Source organism: Aplidium turbinatum, chromosome 1 (genome assembly GCF_918807975.1).
Source record: "Aplidium turbinatum chromosome 1, kaAplTurb1.1, whole genome shotgun sequence".
NCBI classification, from domain to species: Eukaryota; Metazoa; Chordata; class Ascidiacea; order Aplousobranchia; family Polyclinidae; genus Aplidium; species Aplidium turbinatum.
In genome coordinates, this window is record NC_137472.1 from 56426906 (window position 1) to 56453217 (window position 26312).

The 26312-nt window shown below is 35.4% G+C and overlaps 2 protein-coding genes across 2 annotated transcripts; both read right to left on the minus strand.

Annotated features, from left to right (window-relative positions):
* Positions 1-9592: 9592 nt before the first annotated feature.
* Positions 9593-10675, minus strand: LOC145767561 (uncharacterized protein F54H12.2-like). Its single transcript, XM_082579409.1, has one exon. The coding sequence runs from the start codon at positions 10673-10675 to the stop codon at positions 9593-9595; it is 1083 nt and encodes a 360-aa protein (XP_082435535.1).
* Positions 10676-11814: 1139 nt separating this feature from the next.
* Positions 11815-24442, minus strand: LOC145783533 (deoxynucleoside triphosphate triphosphohydrolase SAMHD1-like). Its single transcript, XM_082595434.1, has 13 exons — positions 24310-24442; positions 23936-24096; positions 23426-23541; positions 23150-23253; positions 22145-22324; positions 21188-21235; positions 20105-20338; positions 19543-19634; positions 17175-17418; positions 16352-16570; positions 14871-14933; positions 13224-13358; positions 11815-12788 (listed from the first exon to the last, which is right to left on the minus strand). The coding sequence occupies exons 1-13, from the start codon at positions 24334-24336 to the stop codon at positions 12687-12689; spliced, it is 1725 nt and encodes a 574-aa protein (XP_082451560.1). The 5' UTR covers positions 24337-24442; the 3' UTR covers positions 11815-12686.
* Between the last annotated feature and the right edge of the window lie 1870 nt (positions 24443-26312).

Sequence of the window (26312 nt, forward strand, 5' to 3'; positions counted from 1 at the left end):
AACTCTAACTTATTCTCATCACCGAAACAACACAGCAAGTTATACTTTGATGTTTCTAGTTTGACCAACACTGAATTCAAACCCAGCCCAACCAACTCGTCGACTGTGCAGAAGCGCTCAGCATCTCTTGTTTTATAGCCGAATGATCAGGTTGGCAGTGCGTGGTTGGAAGACAGTAGAAAAGAAGAAATGTTCTTGGTGAAAAAAAGTTTTTTTATTTCAAAGAAATAAACAAAATGATTCTTTGCTTTACAAAATTGCAACGTTAAAAAACGTTAAAACATTGTTTAATTTGCAATTATTTTTATTTTTCAATATTTAAACCATAAACATACATAACCCAGCAACAACACTACATTTAACATTATAAAAACAAAACCAATAAGCGAACATTTTCGGCTAGTCATACAGCCCTTTTCAAGCCTGTAAGAAAAGTATTTTTAAAAGAAAGACTTAAGAATAATACACTATCGCAACAAAAATATGGACAAATCTAAACATTTGAGAAGCTTGCCTAGCTCACACAAAATGATAACTGAAAATTAGCCTACGCAGCACAACGGGTCAAGTATTTGTGAAGTAAAATTAATTAATTGTTCAGAAAAGGACTCAAGCAGATTAGGCAAGATGGACAGAAGCACAGCACGAGATAGTGGCACAAACAAAGTAAAAATACGAGAAGCACAAGACGTGACAAATCAATTATAAACAGTTAAGAAAAGTTTGAGAAGCTGAAGTTTTTTATTCAAATATTTTGTCTTCAGCATCAATAAAATGGAAGAAATGTTTATTGTATCGCTTTGTAGATCAAGTTTAATTAAAAATGAAATTATAACAATAAATTTTTAAAAGAATGGAAATACTTCAAGTTTTGTTTTGAACAGATCTAAACGAGAATCAAAGACATTGAAGAGTTTTAAAAGAAACAAAACTTATAGATGACAACTTCTTTGTGTTTCATTTGATGAGCAAACAAGATGCTTTGTTGTTACGAGGATGAGTTGTGGAAACGCCTGTAAGATCTGCACGATGCTTGCAGGAAGTATGGGCTTATTTTACGTGAGCAAAAAGTATTTTATGAGCTATTTTAGTTTGCCATTGGGGTATTGAACTTGTTTCAAGGTTGATTGAGGTTGATTAACATCCAAGCTATTCTGTGAATGGTCATTGGCTTGATAATCGGTTCAAATTACATTTCGTTTCGTGGTCTCAATCTCAGATCAACTTTTACGCAAAACAAGGAAAGCCACTTCTATCTTAACAAACAGTGGCCTACCTGTCACTGAGTGCAGGGGTGGTCAATAGGGTGGCTCGTTTTTGAACTTTTTTTTTAAATTCTCTCGGGGTAGTGGGGAAATGGTGCCAATGAGTGAGAAAACGCTCATGACAAAATTTGAGATTTGTAAAAAATTGTCTTCAGCCTCCTCATGGGGCCCAAAAATCGAAAAAAGGGGCCAAAAACGCAATTTTTTTTTTAATATTTTTAGTTTGGGTAGATACAATACTGTTTAGATATATCTAATTAACCTAAGAAAAAAAATTCAAGTCATTTGAACTATTCCTTCAGCTTCCTCACAGCTTCCGAAAATGTTCATTTTCCTGAAAATTTTGCATTTTTGTTTGTGGTTACATAACTACAAACTTCGTCAGTGACGTAAATTCAAATAAAAGACGTCACTTTTTCCTACCAAATTAACCCAATTTCATTAAGAAATGACGCAACAGCTCAGGGCAGGTCTATAAAGAGAAATACAAAGACGTTTTATAGCTGGCAAAATGTCTAACGCAATTATGTATCATGTAACCACAAACAAAAATGCGAAATTTTCAGCAAAATGGAAATTTTCGGAAGCTGTGAGGAAGCTTAAGGAATTGTTCAAATGACGCCAATTTTTTTTCTTAGGTTAATTAGATATATCTAAACAATATTGTATCTACCCAAACTAAAAATATTTAAAAAAAAAATTGCGTTTTTGACCCCATTTTTCGATTTTTGGGCCCCATGAGGAGGCTGAAGACAATTTTTTACAAATCTCAAATTTTGTCATGAGCGTTTTCTCACTCATTGGCACCATTTCCCCACTACCCCGAAAGAATTAAAAAAAAAAAGTTCAAAAACGAGCCACCCTAGTGGTCAACCTTTTTTGCATGAAGGTCATTTTGGCACCAAAGAATACTGTGGCTGGCCGCACTAATTTTTTAGATAAGTTGACTCTTACGTTACAAAACAACGCATTTCGTTCCCAGCATCTAGCCCTACATGTTGTTAATGTTTATCTTAGAATATCGCAGCAAGAAAAGTAATTAATCAAACATCGCTCCTGCCATTTCAAGCTCCTTTGACAACACGTTTGATTTGTTTCAACAAGAGTACTTGCTTTGTGGACAAGCAATTTTAATAAAACATTCATTGCCAAGCAAAAGTAGTGTTGTCTCTTTGCTTCAACCAGCTGAACTTCGTCGCGAAGAAGCCACCCTGTCTCTTTCTTGCCGCGCTATGAACTTCAACCACTTGCTCCAGTCAAGTCTCCACGATTCTGTATATGCGAGCAACCCTGGCGAATGAAATCGAAACAGCCCTTTGTACACGCCGCACAACTCTTGATGAAAACCGCTTCAAAACAATGTATCAGTGCGGCTACCTGGTCGGACCACTAATGGAGCTCGGAGTGGAAGAAGAACTTCTCAAGACTTCAAAGTTTCATCTCTGACACCGGCCCCTATCCAACCGGAATACAATCATGCTTTTCAACTGCCGGAAACAAACGTTTACTTTGTAACCTGCACGTTTTAACCAACCCACTGCGATAGTTTCTCTGCAGCCGATTGTAGCAAGAATCGCCGACAATTTTTGCTATAATCAGCTCCAGAGAAACTATCCTATAATGGGTTGGTTAAAACGTCTAGGTTACAAGTAAACGTTTGTTTCTGGCAGATGAAAAGCATGGACGAAAACTCCTTGTTGCGTCATTTTAAATTTTGTGAAATTTCAAGACCTGGTAGCTAGTGCAGTTGAGTGTAATGATGTTGGAGGTGATGGTGGTGAATGGTGATGGAGTTTAAATTGAGTTGAGTTTAATTTTTACTACACTCAGGCTGCCGATAAATATATAGTTGATTGAATGGTCTAAATCAGGGATGTCCAACCTGATTGCTGATGTTGATTGGATGGCCTAAATGGCTAGCATAAAAGCTACACCGTTATGGTTAGAGAATTGCAATTGCTCGTTGTACTAATGAGTGCTCAAACTTGTGCGGATGGTCAAGAAGAACTCTTCCTTCTTCACAACCAGGATAGTGTTGCTTGATACCGCATTTGAGTAACTTTAACAACACCCACCTAGAACTACAACCATATTGGTATTTTTAGTTGTACTTGTATGTTGATGCCTTCCGCCAGCCCCATATAATATCGTGGTGGGTCGCCATAGTTGGTAACCCCGGGTTTAGTGGATTCAAACAAGTAATTAGTTTTCGCAAAGCATTAGTTGAATACTATAGATACTGCAGCGAAAAAAGTCATTAAAACAGTACAAAGAGACAAAGATGCTTCAAATTTCATGTTACTTGCATAGGCTACATAAAAAGTACAGCCTATTAAAATTTCAACAGGGTGACTTGTCCCCTTTTGAAGTTGTAAAGTCGTGAAAAATAATATATTCTGAAATATTTAATCTGTTTTCCTTATTTGCGATGGGTCGATATTTTATGGGCCTAGCTCCAGCTTGTTTAACTTTATGGATAACACTGGTCTACAAATTTCAACTTTTTTTTTCAGGTTTGGGTTTTGACAACTGATTTTGGCTAATTTTGGGGCGCTGAATCCGAAAATGAACTCAGATTTTCTCTATCACATCAAGTTTTCTTTCTATCGTTGCCATTATTTTGTGAAATTGACCAATTTTTGCCCTTTTTAGTGCAGTAAAATGTCAAATATAATTATTTTTTGACAGCTATAAACTTTCAAACATTGAGATATTTTTACACTAAATTCATAAATTGGTTCAGATTTCCTCTAAAATAAAAAAAAATTCCTGTTATGATAATCGTAATAGGACATAGTAGAGATTGGTAGCGTTGAGTTTTTCCATGCTGACTTGAACTCCCTGTCTTGGCTTCTCAGGCGTTATCTGTGGGTCAGCTGCTATCTCTGTGCACTGTGCAGATGGAATATCGTAGGAAGACAGCTGGTGGGAGTAGATTTGACTTAGTAATAAATTCTTGCTTAGTAAGGAAGATTTATTTAGAAGTTTCATAAAGCACATGTACATTGTACAGACCAACATCAGAGTTCAAAGTGAAAAGTGGTTTGTAGAAGGAAAAGGTATTTTCATACTTTATAAGTTTGAGTTCAAGTCGGTTAGAGTTTTTGGTATAGTGGTGTTTCTGTGAAAAAACTTGCTCTTAGAAAACTACTAACAAAGAAAGGTTATATTTGATCTCAAGCTATGTCTGCTTCCAGCAAAAGAAGAAAATGTTGTGATGATCCGGATATATTTCGTTACATTTGTGGATGCTTCATGTTGAAGTCTCAACTAAGATGCAATATTACCACGTTTGTAAAAAGGGCATATCTTGCTTACTTTAAAGTCAAGTTGAAGGACCAGGACAAAAGCTGGGCTCCTCATAAAGTGTGCAAGACCTGAGTTGAATGTCTGAGAAGTTGGTCGGAGGAAAAGGTTCACAAATGAAATTTGGAATACCCATGATTTGGCGAGAGCAACGAAATCATATTGACGATTGTTATTTTTGTCTTGTTGGTGTGAAAGGGTATAAAAAAAAGAGTAAACATCGTTTGAAATATCCCAATCTGGATTCGGAATTGCGCCCAGTTCCTCACAGTGATGAAAAGCCACTGCCAGTATTTACATCACTTCCAGAACTACACGAAGAGGCTATTTCTTTTTCAGAAGCATCGTTTAGTGAAGGAGAAAGTGAAATTTTTTAACCAGCACCCGAGGATCTGTCAGACAAGCCTTCCCAGTTTAATCAGATGGAATTAAATGATTTAGTGAGAGATTTGTATTTGCCTAAGCAATCTGCGGAGTTATTGGCATCAAGGCTACAGGAAAGGAAACTTCTCAAAGCTGGTACAAGCGTGACATTTTATCGCAAACGAGAAGAACTGGAGACAAAAATATCATACGTGATCAGTTAGTTGATATCAAAAAGATCTTCTTGCCTCCTCTTCACATCAAACTTGGTCTCATGAAACAATATGTAAAAGCTTTGGATCATGAAGGAGAGTGTTTTAAGTATATATGTTATGCTTTTCCTGGTCTCAGTGAACAGAAAAAAAGAGCTGGGATTTTCAATGGACCACAAATCAGGCAATTGTTAAAAGATGAAAATTTTGTAAAATCAATGTTGCCATTCGAGGCTAGAGCTTGGAACGCTTTCGGTGCTGTTGTGAGAATTTTTTTGGGAAACAGAAAAGCAGAAAATTATAAAGATCTCTTAAGGGAGCTACTGCTTAGTTTTGAAGATTTGGGATGCAGGATGAGCATCAAAGTTCACTATTTGAAGAGCCATGCGGATAAGTTTCCAGAAAACCTTGGGAAAGTTAGTGAAGAACAAGGTGAACGTTTCCACCAGGATATTAAAATTATGGAGGAACGTTATCAAGGTCGGTGGGATTGTCATATGATGGCCAACTATTGCTGGAGTTTTAAAAGAGAAATTCTAGATGCTGCTCATAAAAGAAAGTCCCTCAAAAGAGCATTTTTAAGCTTATAAGTGAAGAATTCATATTTTATGAAAGCTCTTTTTTTGACTGTTTCTGAACTCGCCCTGCCCAAGTCCCTTTGAGTCAATCTTTGGCACTTTGCTATTTCTGTGTGTGTCTTCAGAATTTCTGCACTCCATTGGAATGTCTGTGTGCATATTGTGTGAACTGTAGGCTATAATTCAGATAATACCTTGTCACTGTCCTATCGACATGTTCGTCAGCATAATGTAGCGTTTGATGTTATTATGGTTGCTCTTTTGCATGCCTATTTTTTATTCCAAGGCATGAAATTTTAATAAAGACAACGCAAATTTGTGTGAATATAATATAGAATGCTTGTTTGCTAATTAAAGCTAAATTATTGCAGGTAAAACAGTGTTTATTGCATCAGAATTCCTTGTTTTGACAACAGAAGGGGGACAATAATTGATTTTTTTCAAAAATTAGGGATATTTCATATCTCAAAAACGTGATGTGATAGAGAAAATCTGAGTTCATTTTCGGATTCAGCACCCCAAAATTAGCTAAAATGAGTTGTCAAAACCCAAACCTGAAATTTTGTGTAGACCAGTGTAATCCGGCCCTGGTTGTAATATAAGCTAGATACAGCCTTCTTCAAACCTTTTGTTCAAGATAAAAGTAGTGTGTTCAACATGGCTAGACCTACTAACGAACAATACAGGTGTAACCCAAGCTAGATACCGCGTCTTTAAAACTCTTTGTTCAACATCAAAGTAGAATCTGCAACATAGCTAGACCTGCTAACGAACAATGCAGGTGCAACACAAGCTAGACACGGCGTCTTTCAAACCGTTTTCTCACGATAAAAGTAGTTCTCATAAATTACCAACCTGGTATCAGATGATGTTTTAGATTAGAAGAACTGGTAAAACACAAATGCCAATCACAATATTATGCCAAGATGCTGGTGGGAAGAAAGCGTTGACCAGCTGTGACGTGGTAGCTTGAAGATTCATGACGTAATATGTAGAACAACGACCAGTTACATACGACACCGATGTTGCTATGACCTTCTTACATGATTAGCCTACGTGTGTTTTTGTCAAAGGAGTTTCCATTGTAACATCAGGGTTCTGTAAATGAAGAGCTTGTTTCCAAAACCGCTTACATCCACTTTCGGTGATTTCGAGAAAACCACGAAAAACGTTTATGACAGTTTCGCTTGGTAAATGTAATGCGTTTTTGATTTCTAACGATGTATAACTACCTACTGAATTGAGCCATGACGTTTGTCCAGATCTAAGGAATATTAGAAGGCTTAAAATCGCCTTTTTATAAAATTAAAAATGTGGATATAAGCGGTTTTGGAAATAAACTGGAGAATAAAAACTGCCAGAATGAAAGAAACCAATTTTTGAAACCATTTTTCCAAGCTGACCACCACTAATTCATCACCACAATCCAAATCCACTTTAAACAAAGCAAAAAAACACAGTTATAAAGCTCAAGTAGGCTACTAAGCACCGTTGGTAACTGCAACAATAGGCTACAAGCCTACAACAGTGCTTATCAGTGTTGCCAGATAGTAGATGCTTCAAACTACCAAACACATTTCAAACTTTGCCAAACTGACCAGAGACTGACTGACAACTCACCAAAAATGTTGGCCAAAATTCTGCCAACTCAAAATTTTACTGCCAACAACGTAAAATTCTGCCAAATCTCGAATTTGGTAGTGAAATTTGCCAAATGGTAACACTGCTGCTTATCACGAAACGATGACGAAAACAGTTTAACAATCAGCGATATGTCACGTGATACAATGGCTTAATATGATTGGTTAATTGTGGATACAAGTGGTTTTGGAAACAAAGTGTGATGGCGCGTAAGCGGTTTTGAAAGAAAACGCAATTTTTAGTGTCGAATTTGAAGCAGAAAGAGAAGGTTTTGGAAAAAAAGGAATGGATAGTAGGTACCTATGGTAATACTCTACCTAATGACACTCTAAACTCAATTTTGGTAAAAGTGGCGCCTAAGCGGTTTTGGAACTGGGCTCTTCAAATATTAAATTATCTACAACTTCGTCAATTTTTATGAGGGCATTTTGTATAATTTTTTCTTTCCTTATATAGGCTGCACAAAACACTGTTATTTTGCTACTTCATTTCAATACATAATGTTGCATGATGAAAATGATGCAGGTTTCGAAAAAAAAAAAGAGAAAAAAAAAGAGAGACATCTAAATGTTGTGACGAAGTTGTTACACAAACTCGTCTTCATCAATTTCTCCTCGTACCAAGTTGACGTGTTGCTGATGACAGCAGTCATCGTCGATTTCTGCTGTGTTCCAGTATACGACAGTCAAGTAATGAATCCTATGCGATATACAACCAGGAGATCGAGTTCGATGACCTTGACGATGGTGAACAATTTGCGGCACTCCTCGCACTGCTCAAACGGTCTCAGGTCAAGCAATGTAACACTTCTGACGAGCCCCCAAGAAAACGTCGCCACAACATATAGATGTCTCTCTCTTTTTTCTTTTTTTTTTCGAAATGAAATTTCAAAAAGAAAATTGTTTCTTTTCACCTGCATCATTTTAGCTTTTTGTGCTTTGCAATAAAATAAAATTGCTAACTTGTATTTTTTTTCCTTTTTTATTGATCAAATTTCGAAAAGAAACTTATTTCTTTTTACCTGCATCATTTTAGCTTTTTGTGCTTTGCGATAAAATAAAATTGCTAACTTGTATTTTTATTTTTTTTATTTTTTATTGAACAAATTTCGAAAAGAAACTTGTTTCTTTTCACCTGCATCATTTTAGCTTTTTGCAATTTGCGATGAAATAAAATTGACAACTTGTATGTTTTTTTTTGATTTTTTTATTAGGCAACAACAGCAATATAATTTTAAGTGCAAAGGTAGCATTAAAAAAAAAATGCATGGAAATGTGAAGCAGGAAGAATTTTTTTTTTCTAATTTCATTCCCAAAGAAGAAAAAGAAGTTGAGGTAAAATTGAAGCAATGGTGTAATAGACACGCATAGGCTACATAACACAAAAAAAAACAACTAGCTAAATTTTAAACCGTTGCATTGAAAGGGGAATTAGAAAGTTTTTTTTCTTCTAACTTTATGTCGAAAGAAAAAATATGAAATTGAGGTGAAAATGCAGCAGCTGTGTAATAGACACAAATACATCAAAAAAAACAAAAAACTAAACAAATGTACAAATTATATTTTTATTCTATAACGCTGACGTACAAAGTCTTCAATAGCACGATCGTTTGCATTAAGATCAGAATAAAAATTTGATACAATCGCCTTCATGGGTACACCGCGACAGCGTTTTAATAGAAAATACATGCAATAGTGACCACAGACAAGAGACAAAGGTCCTTGAATTGTGGTGTGGTTCCAAATCCATTCGATCGAGTGGAGATGCATGAAATCGATAAATTCACGCTGGTAGGGTCGGATACCAAAAGAATCGAAAAATTCGCCTTGCTCGTGACCATTCAAATAAACAGCAACCCAGTGTTCACCCAGTTGATCGCTTTCGTCGGTGTTGAAGACAAAGGCAGCAGGGGGAGATACGTCTTGGGGCAACATGTCTCTCGCGTACACATCTTTGAAAACAGGCTTTAGACAAGAATCGTTTAATAAAATCCTCGAAATCTGATCCGAGTTCATGCCGAATAGTCGAATATGACACTTTTGTTGCGATCAATTTCTAGAAGATTGTCGCGCTCTGCATAGACAATGACGTTGATAGTTGGCTGTAAGGCTGTCGCAAAGTGAATTTCCAATCGCAAGTTGCCATGCTTTATTAATTCGAAATGACTCGCTGCCGAATCAAGGTCTGGTGTCAAATGAAATGCAAACAGGGTATATCCGCCTAGATATTACGCTCTGGACATATCATTGCCTTCATCCGCGTAATATTGATTTGTTCCTGTAAATAGGGAGAGGTAGCTGCGTATATATTTTCCATTTCCAAAGTCAGGTTGATATGGTTTGGAAGGAATCTGCTTTCCGTCACGATACAAAGCCAAAAAATTGACAGAGTTATGTTTGAAATCAAACGGGTTTCTAGCCGACAGACCGTTGAAAGAAGCATTGTCCACCATGCTGATCACCACTCTTCTTGGTAACTGACCGAGAAAGAGATTTTCTTTGGTGACGGTGAGATTGCCTCTTGTCACGGTGAAAGCTTTTGTTTCTACACGACGGATTGGATACTTAGCTGTTCCATACTGGAGCGCCTTGATGTGGGCGATTCTTACAGGGTCACTGGGTTTGACCTTTCTACAGAATAAAACCACTTCTTGCAGCTTGATCTTTCCTTCCCCCATGAGACAAAACGCGTCGGAGGCTCTAGTCAATTTGAGCTTCATTTTGACTCCATTGAGTAAATATCGATTCTGAAAGGTCATATCCAAATGCAATTTCCCGATCATGTCCACCGATCGACTTTGTTCCGTCAACGCCTTGCGTCGATTGAAGCCTGCATTTGCAACAGCGAGCGTATCAAACTTATCCTTGGAGTCCTTGTACCATAAGTTTGCAGAGAGCTGTGAAGATTTTGCAGGTCCTCCGAAACTGAAGAGAGTCTCCAAATAAGCTCTGTAGGGATACGTGTGGTTCGATTGGGAAATCTGGGTGTTGTTTAGGCTTAAGTTGATCTGTGACCACAGACTGTGCAACCAATTGCAAATCGGAGCAACGGCATCGTCTGCTGCTAAATTTGTGCCGCCGTTGTTGACCACTTTAGCATGAACGTAGAGTAAGGTGTTGGCCAAATCGATGTAGTAGTCACCTTCCTCGACAATCAAAAACTTGACAGGACCACTGTCGGTAAGAGTAGATTGTGGGCGGTGTTCCACATAATGTCCACTTTCCAAACTGGTTTGGGTAGGCGGAACAGCAAACAAATCCAACTCGGATTTCAACCCTTTACAAGACTTTTCATGAATCAAGCTAGCCATCGAAAATGTCTTTTGGTACGACTGCTTTCCGTCTACGTTTTGTCAAACTGTTAGATTTTTTTATTTTCTTTCGCCTTTTGACAGGCGGAGATGAGAAAAAGGTCTCGTATGGTGGGGTTCGATGGACCGGGGCCGCGACGCGTTTCAATAAATTGACACCAGCCTGCTTCGATCTTTGTAAAGCCGCTTCTTTCACACTTTTTTCCAGATAACACATCCGAAGCAAAATGTGCACCTGACCTGAGAACTTCTTTTCCAACCGTTTTTGCTCCTGACTTGATCAAAGGTAATATCGCTTTTCCGAGTTTAGAAAATATACTACCCAAACCATAACCGTTTTGATATTGGGCACCGGAAAAAAAAACCTGGTGTACCGTGACCAACCTGGGAGACGTAGTAGTTTTCATAGGCTCTTTGCAACAGAACGCGGGTTTGTGAGGCATTATAGTTGATGAAGACGTCTTTTCCGAAAGTGAAGCGTGACCACTACTTTTCCCGTCTCAAATCGAACTGGCTTGCCCTGATCGTCTCGCAGCGATATATGTACCGTGTCAAAGTTTTTCAATTGAACGGGGTGATAATGCACTTTCTCACTTCTTCGATCAATGTAATCGCCATCTTTTCCTTCCACAGGAACTATAGCCAGCAAAGGAGCTAAGGAACATACCTACTAATTCATCGGGTGTGGTGCGGATGAACCTAGTCTTGTGGACAAAATGCATGCCTATTAATGTCAATTCTTGCAACACTCGGCTGTCGAGAAACATTTGTTTTTGGAAAAGTTTTATTGGTGCCTAACATGGAGGTTACACCGTATGGTTTGCAAAGCGCAGTGCGCGTTGTTCTATCATAAACCTCGTTGTGACATCAGGAAGGCAACTTCATATTGTTGGCAAAATGTTGGACACATTTGCCAACCTTGCGCCAACACACACTGCAAATGGCCAATGTTGGCCCAACAATCAATGTTTGTTGAGTTGTTGTGACACCAGGAAGATTGTTTCTTCTGAACAACTTTAGATCACTTTGACCATACGCGGTGGGTTTAAAGCTGTATACAGGCCAGCAGCGTTCTTCTTCGTGCGTAGCAAGAAACAAATCTACAAAGTGAACTATAATAATCAACACAATGTCTATGATCATGTTATTATCAAATCATTTGTGAATTTTATTGGATTATAGTTTTTAATAATCAATCAATCATAACTACAACCATGACAATAATTATCATAAATAAATGCTAATGTTGGTAAATAAAAAAACAAGTTTATTGAAACATGAAACATCCTTCACATATCGATTCTATAATTTAACAGTCAAGCAAAACGAAAGTTACGTTACCACAAAAATTGTTTAAAAAACTTTAAGGGTGTTTGGTCCTTATAGTGCAATGAGCATCTACACCTCTTTTGCTAATACTGAAATAAATCTTCATGACAATTCAGAAGTGAGTACAATATAAAGTAAGACTATTTGCGCAAGATTATGCTAGCTTTTATATTTTACACAGAATTAAAAACCTATTCACACACAATTAAAGTGCATAAAAACTAAATGCATAGATTTTACATATTGGTAAAAGTGTAGTTATAAAATCTATTGAAACTTAAAAAGTGTCAAGCAATAGCTATGTTGCACAAATCTACTGACCCACAGGCAAATATATTCAATCCCTTAAACTGGAGTGCTGATTTCATTAAAACTTTCAAATTCCAAAACCATAAAACCAAACTGTTTCAAATTGTTTAAAATTTTACCATGAGAATCATTAATGCAGTTGATACTTTATTGTCTAGTCTAACTAAACACAACAACGTAATGACAGTTACTTACAACAACACAAACTAAGTCTAAGCTACTATATTGTCTAACTGATTACAAATAGTATAAGTGTTGGTAAAATTGCAATTATTAATGAAATATTACTACTAGTATTGATTTATGTGATTAATTAATAGGATAATAGATATATTTTTGAAAGTTGATAGTGATCAATTGTTGATAGTGATGATCAATAGTTGATAGTGATCTTCTTTTTCTTCCACTCTTGGAACTTCGCCTTACAATCATCTTTTGATTCCTTTTTCTTGCAGTAAACCTCCAACACTACATCCTGTGAATGATCATAAATTACACCATTTAGTCTTAAAATCAAAAGGCAACAGAAAGCAATAAAAATGGCATAAAAAAATTTTGGTTTGTATAACACAACACAAGTTTCAACCAATGCGGGTTGCATAAGTAGCCAAATCCGACTTGAATAAAATCGTTACACGATATTGAAATACTTTCCTTTCATACTTCTTTTCATACCTTCATGATGATGAAATAATTTTATTAGATACATATCGTCGTTAATAAGCTGAACTATCGTACGTCCAAATTTTTTAAAATTGCCTTTTTGATTGATTTGGTATCTTTATAGACAACAGTTTATTTTGTTAGAATCGCAACTTCATCTATTTTAGTTTTGATGATACAGATTTACAGAAAGATGAACTATTAATAGAGGTACGATAGTTCAACTTATTAGCGACGATTTACATACCATAAACTTCCTAGGGAGCATATGAAATCTTTCCTCTTCAGGCATCGGCCTAGCACAGTTTGGTTGTTCTTTGGAATAAAACAAGAACTTGTCAACTGGATCCTCGTCTTCTTCTCCGTAGTCGAACGTCTTTGCCTATGAACGTATATACATTACAACTGTCTGAAGTAAATACAAAGTTGACTGCTTTTATCAACTAATGGCCTTATCAAGTATTTGGAAATACAACTGTTCAGAGTTATCAGTTGTGTTTTTCGTCACTGTCATCATTACTAATATTACCTTCAAAATTTGACTGATCGCATTGACTAGTCTTTTTGAATCAATTGAGTCACGGAAAAAAACCCTATTGAATGGGCTATTGAACCTACTTCAATCCGGTTTAAACTTAGCGATGTGTTTTTATGAGTTTATTTATTTGTTGGGAAATGTTTATAGCGAGAAGATGGATTTTATACAGCTAGGGTCGAATTCTATCAGCAACATCAGGGCGGAGGGTGTAATGAAGCAAAAGTAATGTAGCAAAGACAACTATAACCATCTTATACATTACATCAGGCCACATCACGCAACTAGATATGACAGCATTAAATAAAGTGATTTTTTTATGTTTTTGCCGGACTGGAGGCCCAATCTCCTCTGATCACAAGATAGCCCACCCCACTGAATGTACCTTAGTAACGAACGGTCAAATATAATACAAAGATCAATGAATCGGCAAGCTTATTACTTCATAGAGATATAGCAGTAACTAAACACAATTTAGCAGAAATATCGCATGGTTTGTGTAGCCAATCGGTAACCATGAATTTTTTGAAGTAACATAATTTTAGGAATCTCTGCCGTTGAAACGTATTACAAAATATTCTATAAATGTCTTCTAGCTTAAGGGTGCTTGGTTGTCTAATCTTGCAACAACATACAAGTTGAAACCAGTTTCGCATCTAGAAAGAAGATTTTAGGAGAGCAAAAGCAACTTTTGGGGGTCAAATGTCATTCAACTTGAATTACAATGGGATTAAAAAATATTAAAACTTATTTTTTGAAGAAAAAAATCCCCTCACAAACCCCTCCAATAGCAACATCCCCAGCCGAAACACATATTATAATTTCAACAAGAATATTGGTTTATAAGCCTTATAGAGTTTTGTGCCATACACAAACAAAACAAAGTAACTTTAGCGGGCTTAACATGATGTATTACATAATGTAACTATTATTGAAACATAATATAATGTATTATGATTGAGTAATAGGCCTACATTATGTTAAACCCGCAAAAGTTACTTTGTTTTATTTGTCTATGGTTCAAAAAAGCAAACTCTCTACCAAAGCTTTATGTAGTTTTATATAAAAATATAAATTGTCGGTTTGACAAATGAAACTGTCTTTTATTACAATGCGTACCCTCGTGTTTCTTAAAGAGCAGTGTAGCCTGCTGTTCATAATCAAAAGAGAAATCAAAGACTATAGTCAAAGGGGGGCCACTCCACAATCGACGGCAGGCCTTTAAGTGTCTTGCCAAAGACACTCCTACATGCTCTTGAGCGGTGTCAAACCTGGGCTCCGTTGAAAGTCGACCCAGGGCCCTCACCACTAGGCTATGCAGCCGTTAAGTTAAATTACGTTACTTTTTAAGTTACATACTCGTAAAATGCAATCTTCCTCCAATTGTCCAAAAATCTCTTTGAAGCTCTCTTTTTCTCCTTTCTAAGTATATCAAAAAAACAACGATTAACATTAAAGCAAATAAAGAAATCGAAGAAAGATTAACATTGTTTTGTGATTAGCCTAGCTAGCAACAAATTACATACTGTATATAAACCCATTTTTAGCTTTTTTCAGTCAATCACCCCGCGTTTGCCACTTAATTTTACTCTACAGAACAGCATGCAAATAATATGCATAAACGCAAGCTATAATTTTAATGATTCAAAAAAGTGGAGATTTCTATATAATAATATTTTTATTTGGTCTAAAAATGCGATGCATGTTCATCATCAGCAAATATTTACAAACTAAAATAGTTGCCGTAAATATAACGCTTTTGATTTCGATACGGTCTTCAAATGCATGATCATCGGCTTTGCTTTTAGACTTAACTAAGGCTAACTAAGGCCTTGTAGATTGGATTAAGTTTTTCACAAATGGTGTTATGTTTTACAGTAGCCTACCTACAGTACATATACGAATATGTTTTCAAATGTATTGTAGCATACATACTAAATACATTACAACAAAAGCATTTTTAAAACTAATTGTGGCTATTTTTTCAACATCTTTTTAACTGAAATTAATTGAAAACCGTAGCTTTAACGCCCAATCGTAATTGCTAATTAGAGTGTTTGTTATCTTTTCATTTGTGAAAATTTTTTCAATCACCATGCCAAATAAATTAAGAGTTGACGAAAAAATTTGCATTTTTTCGAAATATTATTATCGTAAAAAAATATAAAATGGACTAACGTAGTTGGAATTATTGTTGACAACTAGATCATTATAAGAGTTGATATGTAGCCTAACTGGTAGTGCAGTGTAGATGTGAAAAAATTAAATCAAAAATTACTTGTTCGTTACGTCAGACGACTAATATTGCATGCTGCTAGCAAGGAACGCCGTTCAACAATAACCGAATAAGAAAATCATATTGACAGCCAATCACCATTTACAGTTGAGAACGTAAGAAGAGCTTTGATGGCATCGCTCAATCCAGGTAAACAGTCCGGTTATTTCATGATAGTCCAAGTCACCAACTTACAACGCTTGAATTACATACTGTACATTATAAACCGTTGTTTAGGCTACAATAAAATAAAAATAGGCTAATGTTTGTTTTTATATTGCACTGAATCCATCGCAGAATGTGTTGCTCCTTAGCCCTTTACAAAGCAGACAGTGTCAATGCAGCCATATGGAGTCGCAACTGAGTAGCCTACATTATCACCCGAATCCATTCCATCACTCAGTGCCAAGCAGGAATTTGAATCAGTACCATTTTTACAAAGTCGTTGGTATGACTCGAGAGAGTATCGAACCCATGCCTACCGATTCAGAGGCGAACGCACTAACCACTAAGCCACCCAGCCGGTTTATACTATACATGTAATAGTAAGAAAATTTAAACTTACTTTCCATATATTTATTTTTTCTTGCACAGTTTTAGCATTTGGATTTTTTTTGTCAGCGTCTTGAAGAGTAGCCACGTTTTGTGGAACAATTTTGTGTCCAAGGCAGGTGTAGTAGTCGTGCTTGAAAACTCGATGCAGGATATCTCGAGCCTTTTTCATGTTTTTCCCTCTTTCAGTTGCATTGTCAGAGTCATTTGAATGATAAATCTGTTCAATTACCTATAATAATAATAATAATGAAAATAATAATAATAGCAGTAATAACACTGATAATAAAATAAAATACTAATGCAAGAGATTTAAAGCAATTTCTTAAACTTAATCTTAAACAAATTCTGTTTTTTTTTCGCGCATTTTGTTTTAAGGCAAAAAACAAAAAGTTATTTAATAATCATCAGAAAAAGTTGCTCAAGGTAATACTTTGCGTAAGGTTACAAAAATTTGCTTCACAGAAAGCACTTTTGAAAAGAAAACTTGTTTTTTATCACATTTGCCTTTGTGAAAAAAACTTTGCAGTACAATTATGATTTTTTCCGATTTCAATATATTGTAAAAATCAAAATTCAATACCGGTATCACGCTTGATTCACAATATCAACAAAAGCATAAGCAGTAGGCTATGACATACAGGTATATTATTTCTTCTCTAAGGATGATTAAAATTAACGTCATTTCATATACAAAACTATAAACATAAAAAATTGTTATACAAACATCAGCTGTTACTAAATTATTTTATAGATTCAAGCAATGCATTCGGTTAGTTTGTATAAGCACGCACGCAGGCTACCGCATACAAACGTTAGTCTAACTCTAAGATTACATTGTCAGTGATCCTTTCAAACGCCACCATGTCATTAATAGACTTAGCCATCGTCTTCTCGTTCTTCTTCGCTTCTCTTTCTTGTGCTTCTCCTTCTTGTTTTCCTGTCTCCTCTTTTTTGTGTTCTCCTTCTTGTTTTCCTGTCTCCTCTTTCTTGTCTTCTCCTTCTTGTTTTCCTGTCTCCTCTTTCTTGCCTCCCTTAAATGTGATGTAGTCGTTTGCCAACACCATTGCATCACATATCCTGCAGTGAAATAAATCAAATTTTTTTGATGATAATAAATGAAACTATAGAAAAGACGTTCAGAGGAGGTTGAAAACTTAAATTCTCTTTGCAACACGTGTGACGTCAAGATGCTTGAATCAATGATAATAATGTTATTGAAGCAACTACAAAAATAGTAAAATTAATAGCAATAATAACAATAATTATAATAAAAGCAACCAATATCATTGTTATTATTGATCTAATAATTGTGAAAGCTCAGCAGCTTTTTTGGTGCCATTTAGGTATTTTTGAAATTGCTAGATTTATAACAAGGTATTTATTTAAAAACAAGAGTGCACAAGATAATTATGTTTTAAGGATCCTTGTATAACTATGCATCTTCAATAATATCAAGCATTCAGACAAAGATTGAGAAGCATCAGCGTCCATTTCATTACTTTTGTTTTAGAGTTTTAATATCAACTAATGAATGTACAGTATAGGCCTATATCCGACATAAGATTTGCCACGAAATAAAAGTGCAAAATTATTTTCTTAAAAATAATGTATAAACATAATTTTAAATCATGAAAAGGTATTTTATGGCAAATGTTTTGATTGCAGATTATAATAACAACGTCAATGTGCAACGCTAGAAAATACTGTTTAAAATTATCACAAAATGTTGATACCATGAGGATCATCCATAGCCCTAAGAAGAGCCGAAAGCATTTTTCTATAGAGCAGCGTACTATCTATAATCTTGAGAGATCAAAGGCTATGGCCAAAGGGGCGCCACTCCGCAATCGACGCATGCCTTGTGTCTTGCCAAATACACAATCACATGCTCTTGAGCGGTGTCGAACCGGCGTCCTATCAAACGTCGAACAAGGGTTCTCACCACTCGGCTATTAGGCTTTTAAATGTCAAATGTTGGTGAATTGTTGTTTTGACCGGAGATTCATAAACTTACGGGATGACCAACTGGGCTACGTTATCTGACAGGTGGAGAGTAAAGTACTATACCAGGTATTGTTTAAACTTTTAGTAAAAATTTAAAAAATGTTTTTTGACATATTTAAAGCAGTGGTCACCCAAAGCGTGCTTGTTTAAAACTAACCCGAAAATTAAAGTTGCACAAAATTGGGATAAAGCAATTTTTAGTTGTGTTGCCTTGCATTGAGAAATGGAATTTACGTGCAAAACTTAATCGAATAAAACTTGCACGTTTATAAAATATATTACGAAGTATTTAAAGACAAAAAACTTAATAAACTTAAAATACACCTATTTTGTGCAATTTTAAACTTCGGGTTAGTTTTACTCAGGCAAGCTTTGGATGACCATTGCTTTAATAATAAATAAATAAAACAAAGTAATTTTAGCGGGTTTGACGTGATGTATTTCATACACAAATATAACATAATTAAAAAATAAACTCTAACGTTTTCGACACGTACGTGTGTTCTCATCAGGAAATACATATCTGCAATATATATAAAATGAAAATTGTAAGACAAATTTGACTTTGCACTATAACTGTATACTAACGAGTAACGACACTCCAGACTGACAAGCACAAACTGAACAAGTGATACAGGTATGATTACAAGTAAATTATACGGTGGAAAACAGATCACATGAGGTGTAAACTACAACATTTGACAAACTAATAGAACACACACAAAAGGAGCGATGAACCACTGGCGAATATCTACTGGTTGAGAGACGGATTATTACGTTTGATTCTTATGGATTCCATGATCTTAGTCTGAAATTCAGATCTGCCTCTAGAGATGATTTTAAATTAGTCGATTGAGACATTGTCAGTGCACGTTTCACAAGAAGCGATGTGCTCTTTAATTGCACTTTTTAGTTGTTAGGTTTGGGTTTAAGTGCTCCCCTGTCCTTGTCAACAAATTTTGTATTTTATTTCAAAGTTTATATTTTATTTCTCTATGGTTCAACAAAGCAAACTCTCTACCCATGCCTTAAAAATGTCAAAAAAATGTTTTTTTTAATTTTTTCTAAAAATTCAAAAGGTATCTAGCAATTCTTTACCCTCCACATGTCGTCACTTTAAAGATTTGTTTTTGCAGCTCCTTTTATTGTAAAGTTTTTCTCTGTATAGCTAAAATGATTTCTTGTGTGTATACTTACATGGCCTCTACTGCAGTACTGATTTTATGTTGGTATGCTCGTCGGTGCAAGGCATCTCTGGTGTGAAACATCTCGTACAGGTTTTTGCATTCCTGTCCAACATCGTTTAACGTAACAACAATGAAACTGCTTTAGGAAAGATATATTATCAATTCTGATGGTAGGCTACTGCTATTTTGCATTCATCAAATGCTGGTATTTGCACAACAATCTAACTTCATAGTGTAATTAAGTCAATCAATTCAATTTTGACATAAAAACATAGCCATAATTCTGAATTTGTAAATATTAAAACGTTTGAAGGTTTGCGCTTTGCAAAGTAAAAGAAATGCTTGTTTGTTTACGCATGGTCATGGCATTAAAGGGCTTGTGCATGCCCCAAGTTGAGTTGATAATTCTTGCTATACCTTCTATAATAGGTAAATAAAGTTTCTTTTTAATAATGATACAAGAGTTAACTTTTCCGCCCTGCAAAAGCCACGTAGTCGGCCACAGCTTTCATCAGTTGTGAATATAGAAACATAAAGTAGGTGATAGAATACTGCAAAATAATTTGTGTTACCTTGTCTCGGACGCAAATCTGCAGGTCTATGTCCTTTTCATCACCTGCATCGCTGTTATTGCTTTCATTATTGCCGCTGTCACATTCTTGTTGTCGGGCACATCTTTTGAGCACTTTCATGTTCTTCATAAATCGAACATGATCGAAGCTGTTTGATATGCCCAGTTGGTGGCAGTCGCGGGCAAAGTAATCCCACTTGTCAACGTCCACTCCATTCCGTTTGTTTGCAACGATCTGTTATAGTTCAGTTTAGTTTATTTATTTTCTACCAAAGACAGGCAAGACACAACAATACCACAGGGTTGAGCATTACAACAGTATATATTTTACATATTTACAAAATAGTTTAACATTCAAACGTTTTCGGAAACGTTTGAATGTTAAACTATTTTGTAAATATGTAAAATATATACTGTTGTAATGCTCAACCCTGTGGTATTGTTGTGTCTTGCCTGTCTTTGGTAGAAAAAAGCAAACTCTCTCCCGAAACTATATTTATTTTCTGCTGACGAATAAACAAAAATATACAAAACACAATCAACACAAATAATTCGTACAGCAAGGATGGCAGCGAAAGGTCGAAAGGTCACCAAAGTCAGTATTATTGTTACGTAACACACATGGATTGACGTGTTGAATAAATGTTAAGTTGTTTGAAAACCTGTCACCAGTTAAAATAACATTAAGAATGATCATGATCATGTGCCTGGTGTGATGCAAAGGTTGGTTCAAAATGGTCTTTGAAGCCGTGTTTGGACATTTAAGAAGATTGAAAGACCATGATTGCAAAGGCATTTGAGATATTCAAAATAAAACAGTTTAAAGGCAAACGTTTGAAAAATTTAACTTACTGTACATAAAATTCAACAGTGCTATTAAAATAATTGACAGTATTAACAATTTGATCACAATTGTTCGAATTTAGACACTCGATTATTTAAGAACAATTTCCATCTAGTTTACATTGCGTGTGCAAAACTTTTGACTATGTTTTGAATGACAAGCAAACTAACTATTAAACTATGTGTCAGAATAAGCTTACATTAGCCTACATTTTTCGATTTCTTTCAACTAGTATTATACCTCATATAAAAAACTTTTATCTCTTGATCTTCCCTTGAACTTCCACCTCTGAAAAGAACATATCTCTATGAGGTTTGAAAGTTGTTTATGGGAATAACCTATTTCAATTTGTTGTAAACAAACTCTGCTGACCAATAAAACTAAATCCACGTAGTAGAACTGAAAACTGTAATGACTTTGAAGGACGAATTCGATGAAGTTTATATTGATAGCTTTACAGGAAAATCAGCTTTAAATTGACAAAAACTCAGTTGTGAGAGAAGGTTAGACATAAAATTGTTAACAATTGAGCAGTAATAGGTTTGGAAGATGTATTTTGGCTGACACTGGAAAAAGTTTAATGCGTTTAACTCACTGTCTACCGCGCATTCAATTCAAAAACATAGCAAGCTTTTGTTGTAAAAAAAAGTTAAACTATTATAAAATGTTGCAAGTGATAACCTACATTTATTCTGACGACAACTGACTTATTTAGGAGACTGCAACAAGCAGTGACGACCTGTCTAATATTGCAGAACACGAAACCATTGTGTTGTAATATAACTAAACGGTGAAAATGAAATTTAAATGCGAAAAAAACTTGGCACGCAAAGTGGAAGCTTCTGTAAGCCTATAAAAAAAGTTAAATTCTATCAATCAACCATCAAAAAGAAACTTCACAAGAAAGCGAGAGAAAAATGACCAGTATGAGTTTTGAACAATCAAATTCTATCCGTACCACTTCACGGTTTACAATCAGCATGAAACCATACCTTAAATTTTTCACAAACGATTTTACGTTATTTTGTTTGGCAAAGAGCAAAAATAAAATACAGTACCATCATTTCTGTTCATCACATAAAGTTTTTGAAGAATAAAACAACTTTCAGAAAATATTCGTTTACTGTAGTCAATTGAGAAAACAATTTTGCAAACCTCATTCTCCTAAGCTAAACACTATTAGTAAAAAGGACTTACTTCAGAACTCGGTTCTGGGTTTCCCTTGATCATTTCTTTTATGAAAACTGCATTGCGCCACTCAGTGACGTCAGATCCGTCTTCACCATCTCCCAAACGTCTCCTGAATTCCTCTTTAACATCAACGTTTCTTTCATCTTGGAGAATGCGATTAAACATAAGACGAGATCTCTCTTCATGCTAAACGAAACGCAATTTAATATAAAAAGAATCAAATCATTGAAATGCCCAAAACGAAGGTTTTGTCTTATACAGCTTGTCATCAACGTAAGTGAATATCACAAGCATAGTCGTATTTTTAAGCTTATGAAATGTCATTGGTTGAAAAAATATGTAAATTCAAACTACAGTAGTGGAAAGTTGGTTGTGGGTTGTATGATTTTGATGTAGAAATAATCTACTCAAAATATAGGCTACATTGCTTAGTCCTTTGTAATCTACCATGAGTGTAAAACTGCTTGGGGTACTACTAGATTGATGGGTGTGTGCATATTCCGAATAAAAAAAAAAAAACATATAGAAAAGTATTTATTAGTGCTGCTGCTTTTTTATAACTTTAGGCTAAGCGGTTGTGTTATCAAAAATATCGTCACTTAATTTTATTCTTTGCCTTACAATGATTTGTAGCCTACCCACTGCATTTCTGGATAGATTTCTGAATAAGATTTAAATATTTATACTTGTATAGCTTACATCAACAAAACTATACATCGTAAGCAAAGTTTCCTGAGGAAATCATAGTAGCAAACGCATACGGAAACAAAGTAGTCTATTCCTATTAAGGCCCAAACACGGCCAGAATTATTTTTAAAGTTAAGGTCAATTCTGGCCTAGACCCTGAATACAAACGTCCAAGCACCATTTGTTGGCATGAGGCAAATTGCTGTTCAAGTTAATGTTAGGAACTTTGCAAAATAATGAACATAGCCTGAACTTTTGAGTTGCAAAGTAACTGTTAACTATTGTATGTCAATCTTTCAATATAAAGGCATTCAGTGTACTTACCTCAAGGACAGAGTATTCTTTGTCGTTTGTATTTTTTATCTCTTTCAAGATATGGTGGTCTTTCAAGAAATGGTGGTCAAACATGTGAGAAAAAGGTCCGTGTCCTGAAAACAAAATCTTAACATTAAAATTTAGGAAAGTTCATATGGTAACTCACTTTGTTCTCAACGTTTTTGATTTGATCCATTGTAGCTATCTAGTCTAAGACATTTCTTACTGTTTTTGGATGTTGTAAAAACAACTTTAGTTGAAAATTCGCTTGAAATACAAACAAACCTAAATCATGACACAGTCCAGCTAACTCAACGCATAAAACATCTTTTTCATCGATATTCAACTCTGGCTGTGTGGACTGTAAGTGTCGAACGAGCTCTCCAGCTAGATGACAAACCCTTTAAAACAAAAATTGCACAATTTCGAAGCATCTTAGCTTTTAACATTTAAAGGTAGTAAAAAACACGATGTTTTACAACCTAAGTTGCAGAGTTTTTATTGACCAATATTTTGCTGAAACTACTGTAGCTTACAGGATTATGAAAATTTTTCCAGTAGGCCTATAGGCTATGCACTGTAGGCTTTTCATGCCAATTTGTTGTAACGATTCAAGTTAATACATCCTTAATAAAAAAACACTGCATTGATGTAACCGATAAAACTTAAAACCGACGAAGGCTCTCATCATGGTGTGATATCCACTCTAAGATGTGTGATTGCAAAAACTACTTTTTAGTGGCAAAAAACAATATACCACAGAGTAAATAAATAATTTCACTGTAAACTAGTTACCCAATGGAATGTTCAAATCTGTTGTGAGAGGCTCCTGGGTAAAGAAAGTAATTCCCTCCAAGTTGTTTGATGTTTCGGAGTCTTTGAAATTGAGGAGTGTTGATGAAATTCACCAACAAAGAATCGAGCTCTATGTGTTTATGAATCGGGTCGTTGAAGCACTGAAGCAAAAGTAACATTATTTTTCATGTATGTCATATCACATTACATTTCACATTATACTTCATATCAAAGTAATTTACATGATAAATAATTCAATGTTTTTAAGTTCAAGTTTGGTGTAGTAACTATAGTTAACAGCTACCATGAATCAATATCTCTGAAAACAAGTCTGATAAAGTTTGCTTGTCTTACTGAGAAACAGTCCGTCTTACTTTTTTCTTTGCTGGAGATTCTCCCATTGCATTAATTTCCAATCGTTTGTTATCAGGATTGTTGTAGAAACAAAAAGTTTTTTTGATTATTGTGCAATTGCAAAACAAACGGAAAACAGTTAGCCCTAGATAACTTTTTATTTTGGTTACACCTGCAGACAGTAGCACATCGTTACGGCTTTTTTTGCGGAACTTTTGGCTGCTTTTTTCGGCAACTTCCCCTTTGGCTTATTGGCCTTCTCAGCGCAACAAACTTTCTTCTGTTTTGCTACAGTCTTTAGTAGCCTGAATGAAAAAGTTAAACACAAGCAATCCCTGTTTTATACATCTCACATTTTTTCTTGTTACCTTCCACACCTGCACTCAGAACATACTCAGTGTTTTAAATTAGAAAATATTGACGTTTTTACTTCATTGATTGCGTAAACCTACTGTATATTTGAAACAATATGTCGATGAAAAAAACTTTGCTTCAACCAAATTTAACTGTTCGCTACTTATAAAAAAAACATGTCCAAACGCAACTGGCATTATAACTAGTTCAAGCTATTAGTTGCACCCTGCAAGTATAGTGTTATGACAGCAAATCATATCTGCCTATACTGTAGTGTTGGGCAGTTTTAAAATATTTCCAATTTTGGCTATCGAATTTAGAAACTAGGAACCTACAGTGCTCACCAGTGGCGGCTCGTGCCATAGGATGTAGGGATGCAGGGCTGCAGGGCTGCAGCCCCACCTGAAAGAAAGAGAAGAGGGAAAATATGCTTTCGTCTGTGTTTGTCCAACCCGGTTACTTTTTTCACTTAAGAATTGCGGATCGAAAATTAAAATATTAAAAGTTTCGTTTGGCAACACCGACTTTGGGCAAACTTCTCTGCAGCTAGAGATTCTGGATTTCAAGCGCTCTGATTGGCTAAAAATTATCCTTAAAGCTCCGCCTATTTTGGTATTTTACAGTAATTTTTGAATCTGTTGGGGCTGCATGGAAAACAGCCCCATCCTAACCAAATAACTTTACAGACTTTTTAAAGTTAGGTTTTATTTCGCAGCGTAGCGATGAGCCATGAATGTAGAAGTGTTAACTGTAGAGTTAGGGTATTCAACAGGTTATAGGAAGTGCTAAACCAGCCTATAGGGTATATCTCAAAACCACTTCAACCTTGCAACGGCTAGGCTAGTCACGACTATGCTCAATACTAGTAAAGTTTGTCTCCAAAGCAATACTGTTAGTCTTTTTTAATTACAGCTTAGGAATTTACTTTTCAACAAAGTTTGAATGCATTTTTTCAATATGTGGGGTAAAAACGTGCTCAGAACGCAGCAACTTTAATGCGATTTTTTAAATTTTTCTGGGGGGAGACTTCCCAGACCCACGCGAAGTCGTTCGCCTTCGGCGAACTCAGCGACGGGCTTCGCCCCCCGGACTATATATTGCAGCCCCACTGCTCACAAACAACACAAGCCGCCACTGGTGCTCACAATAGGTTGGGTTCATACAATATTTGTTATCTAACAATAAGTCTCTGTATCAACCTGTAAAATCAATTTGCTTATATATATTTCCGTCTGCTATTTTAACTTAATTAGATAAAACAAAGTAACTTAAGTTTAACCTATTTTATTACACTAAGGAATAAACATAATTAAAATAAATTTAACCATTTTTGCTACATGCTGAAAGGGTTCGAGTTTATTTAATTTAGTTTAATTATGTTATATTCCTTTGTGTGATAAAATATTGTAAACCGTTGAAGTTACTTTGTTTGTCTGTCTATGGTTCAACAGAGAGAACTTTGTACCAAAGTTTTATTATAACTTACCTGCTGTTCCCTACCGATATTAGTCTTATCTGAGTTACAGGATAGGCCTACTACACGGAAGTTGAGCGAGGCACTATGCTGAGTGTGAACATTACTGTACTGCAAAGGCAAACGTTTTCACTACTTTAATCGAAATTCTAGGGTTATTAAATATGATAAAAGTCCATCACTGAAAAAAGGTTT

What these genes read in the sequence shown, in the direction of transcription:
- LOC145783533 (XM_082595434.1), bottom strand. Translation starts at nt 24,336, where the DNA reads ATGGGAGAATCTCCAGCAAAGAAAAAA. An exon ending in AGATTTGCGTCCGAGACAAG is followed by an intron (nt 19,635 to 20,104) that starts GTAACACAAATT and finishes GATGTTGGACAG; the next exon opens with GAATGCAAAAACCTGTACGA. An exon ending in TTGAAAGGATCACTGACAAT is followed by an intron (nt 16,571 to 17,174) that starts GTAATCTTAGAG and finishes TTATTATTATAG; the next exon opens with GTAATTGAACAGATTTATCA.
- LOC145767561 (XM_082579409.1), bottom strand. Translation starts at nt 10,675, where the DNA reads ATGGCTAGCTTGATTCATGAAAAGTCTTGTAAAGGGTTGAAATCCGAG.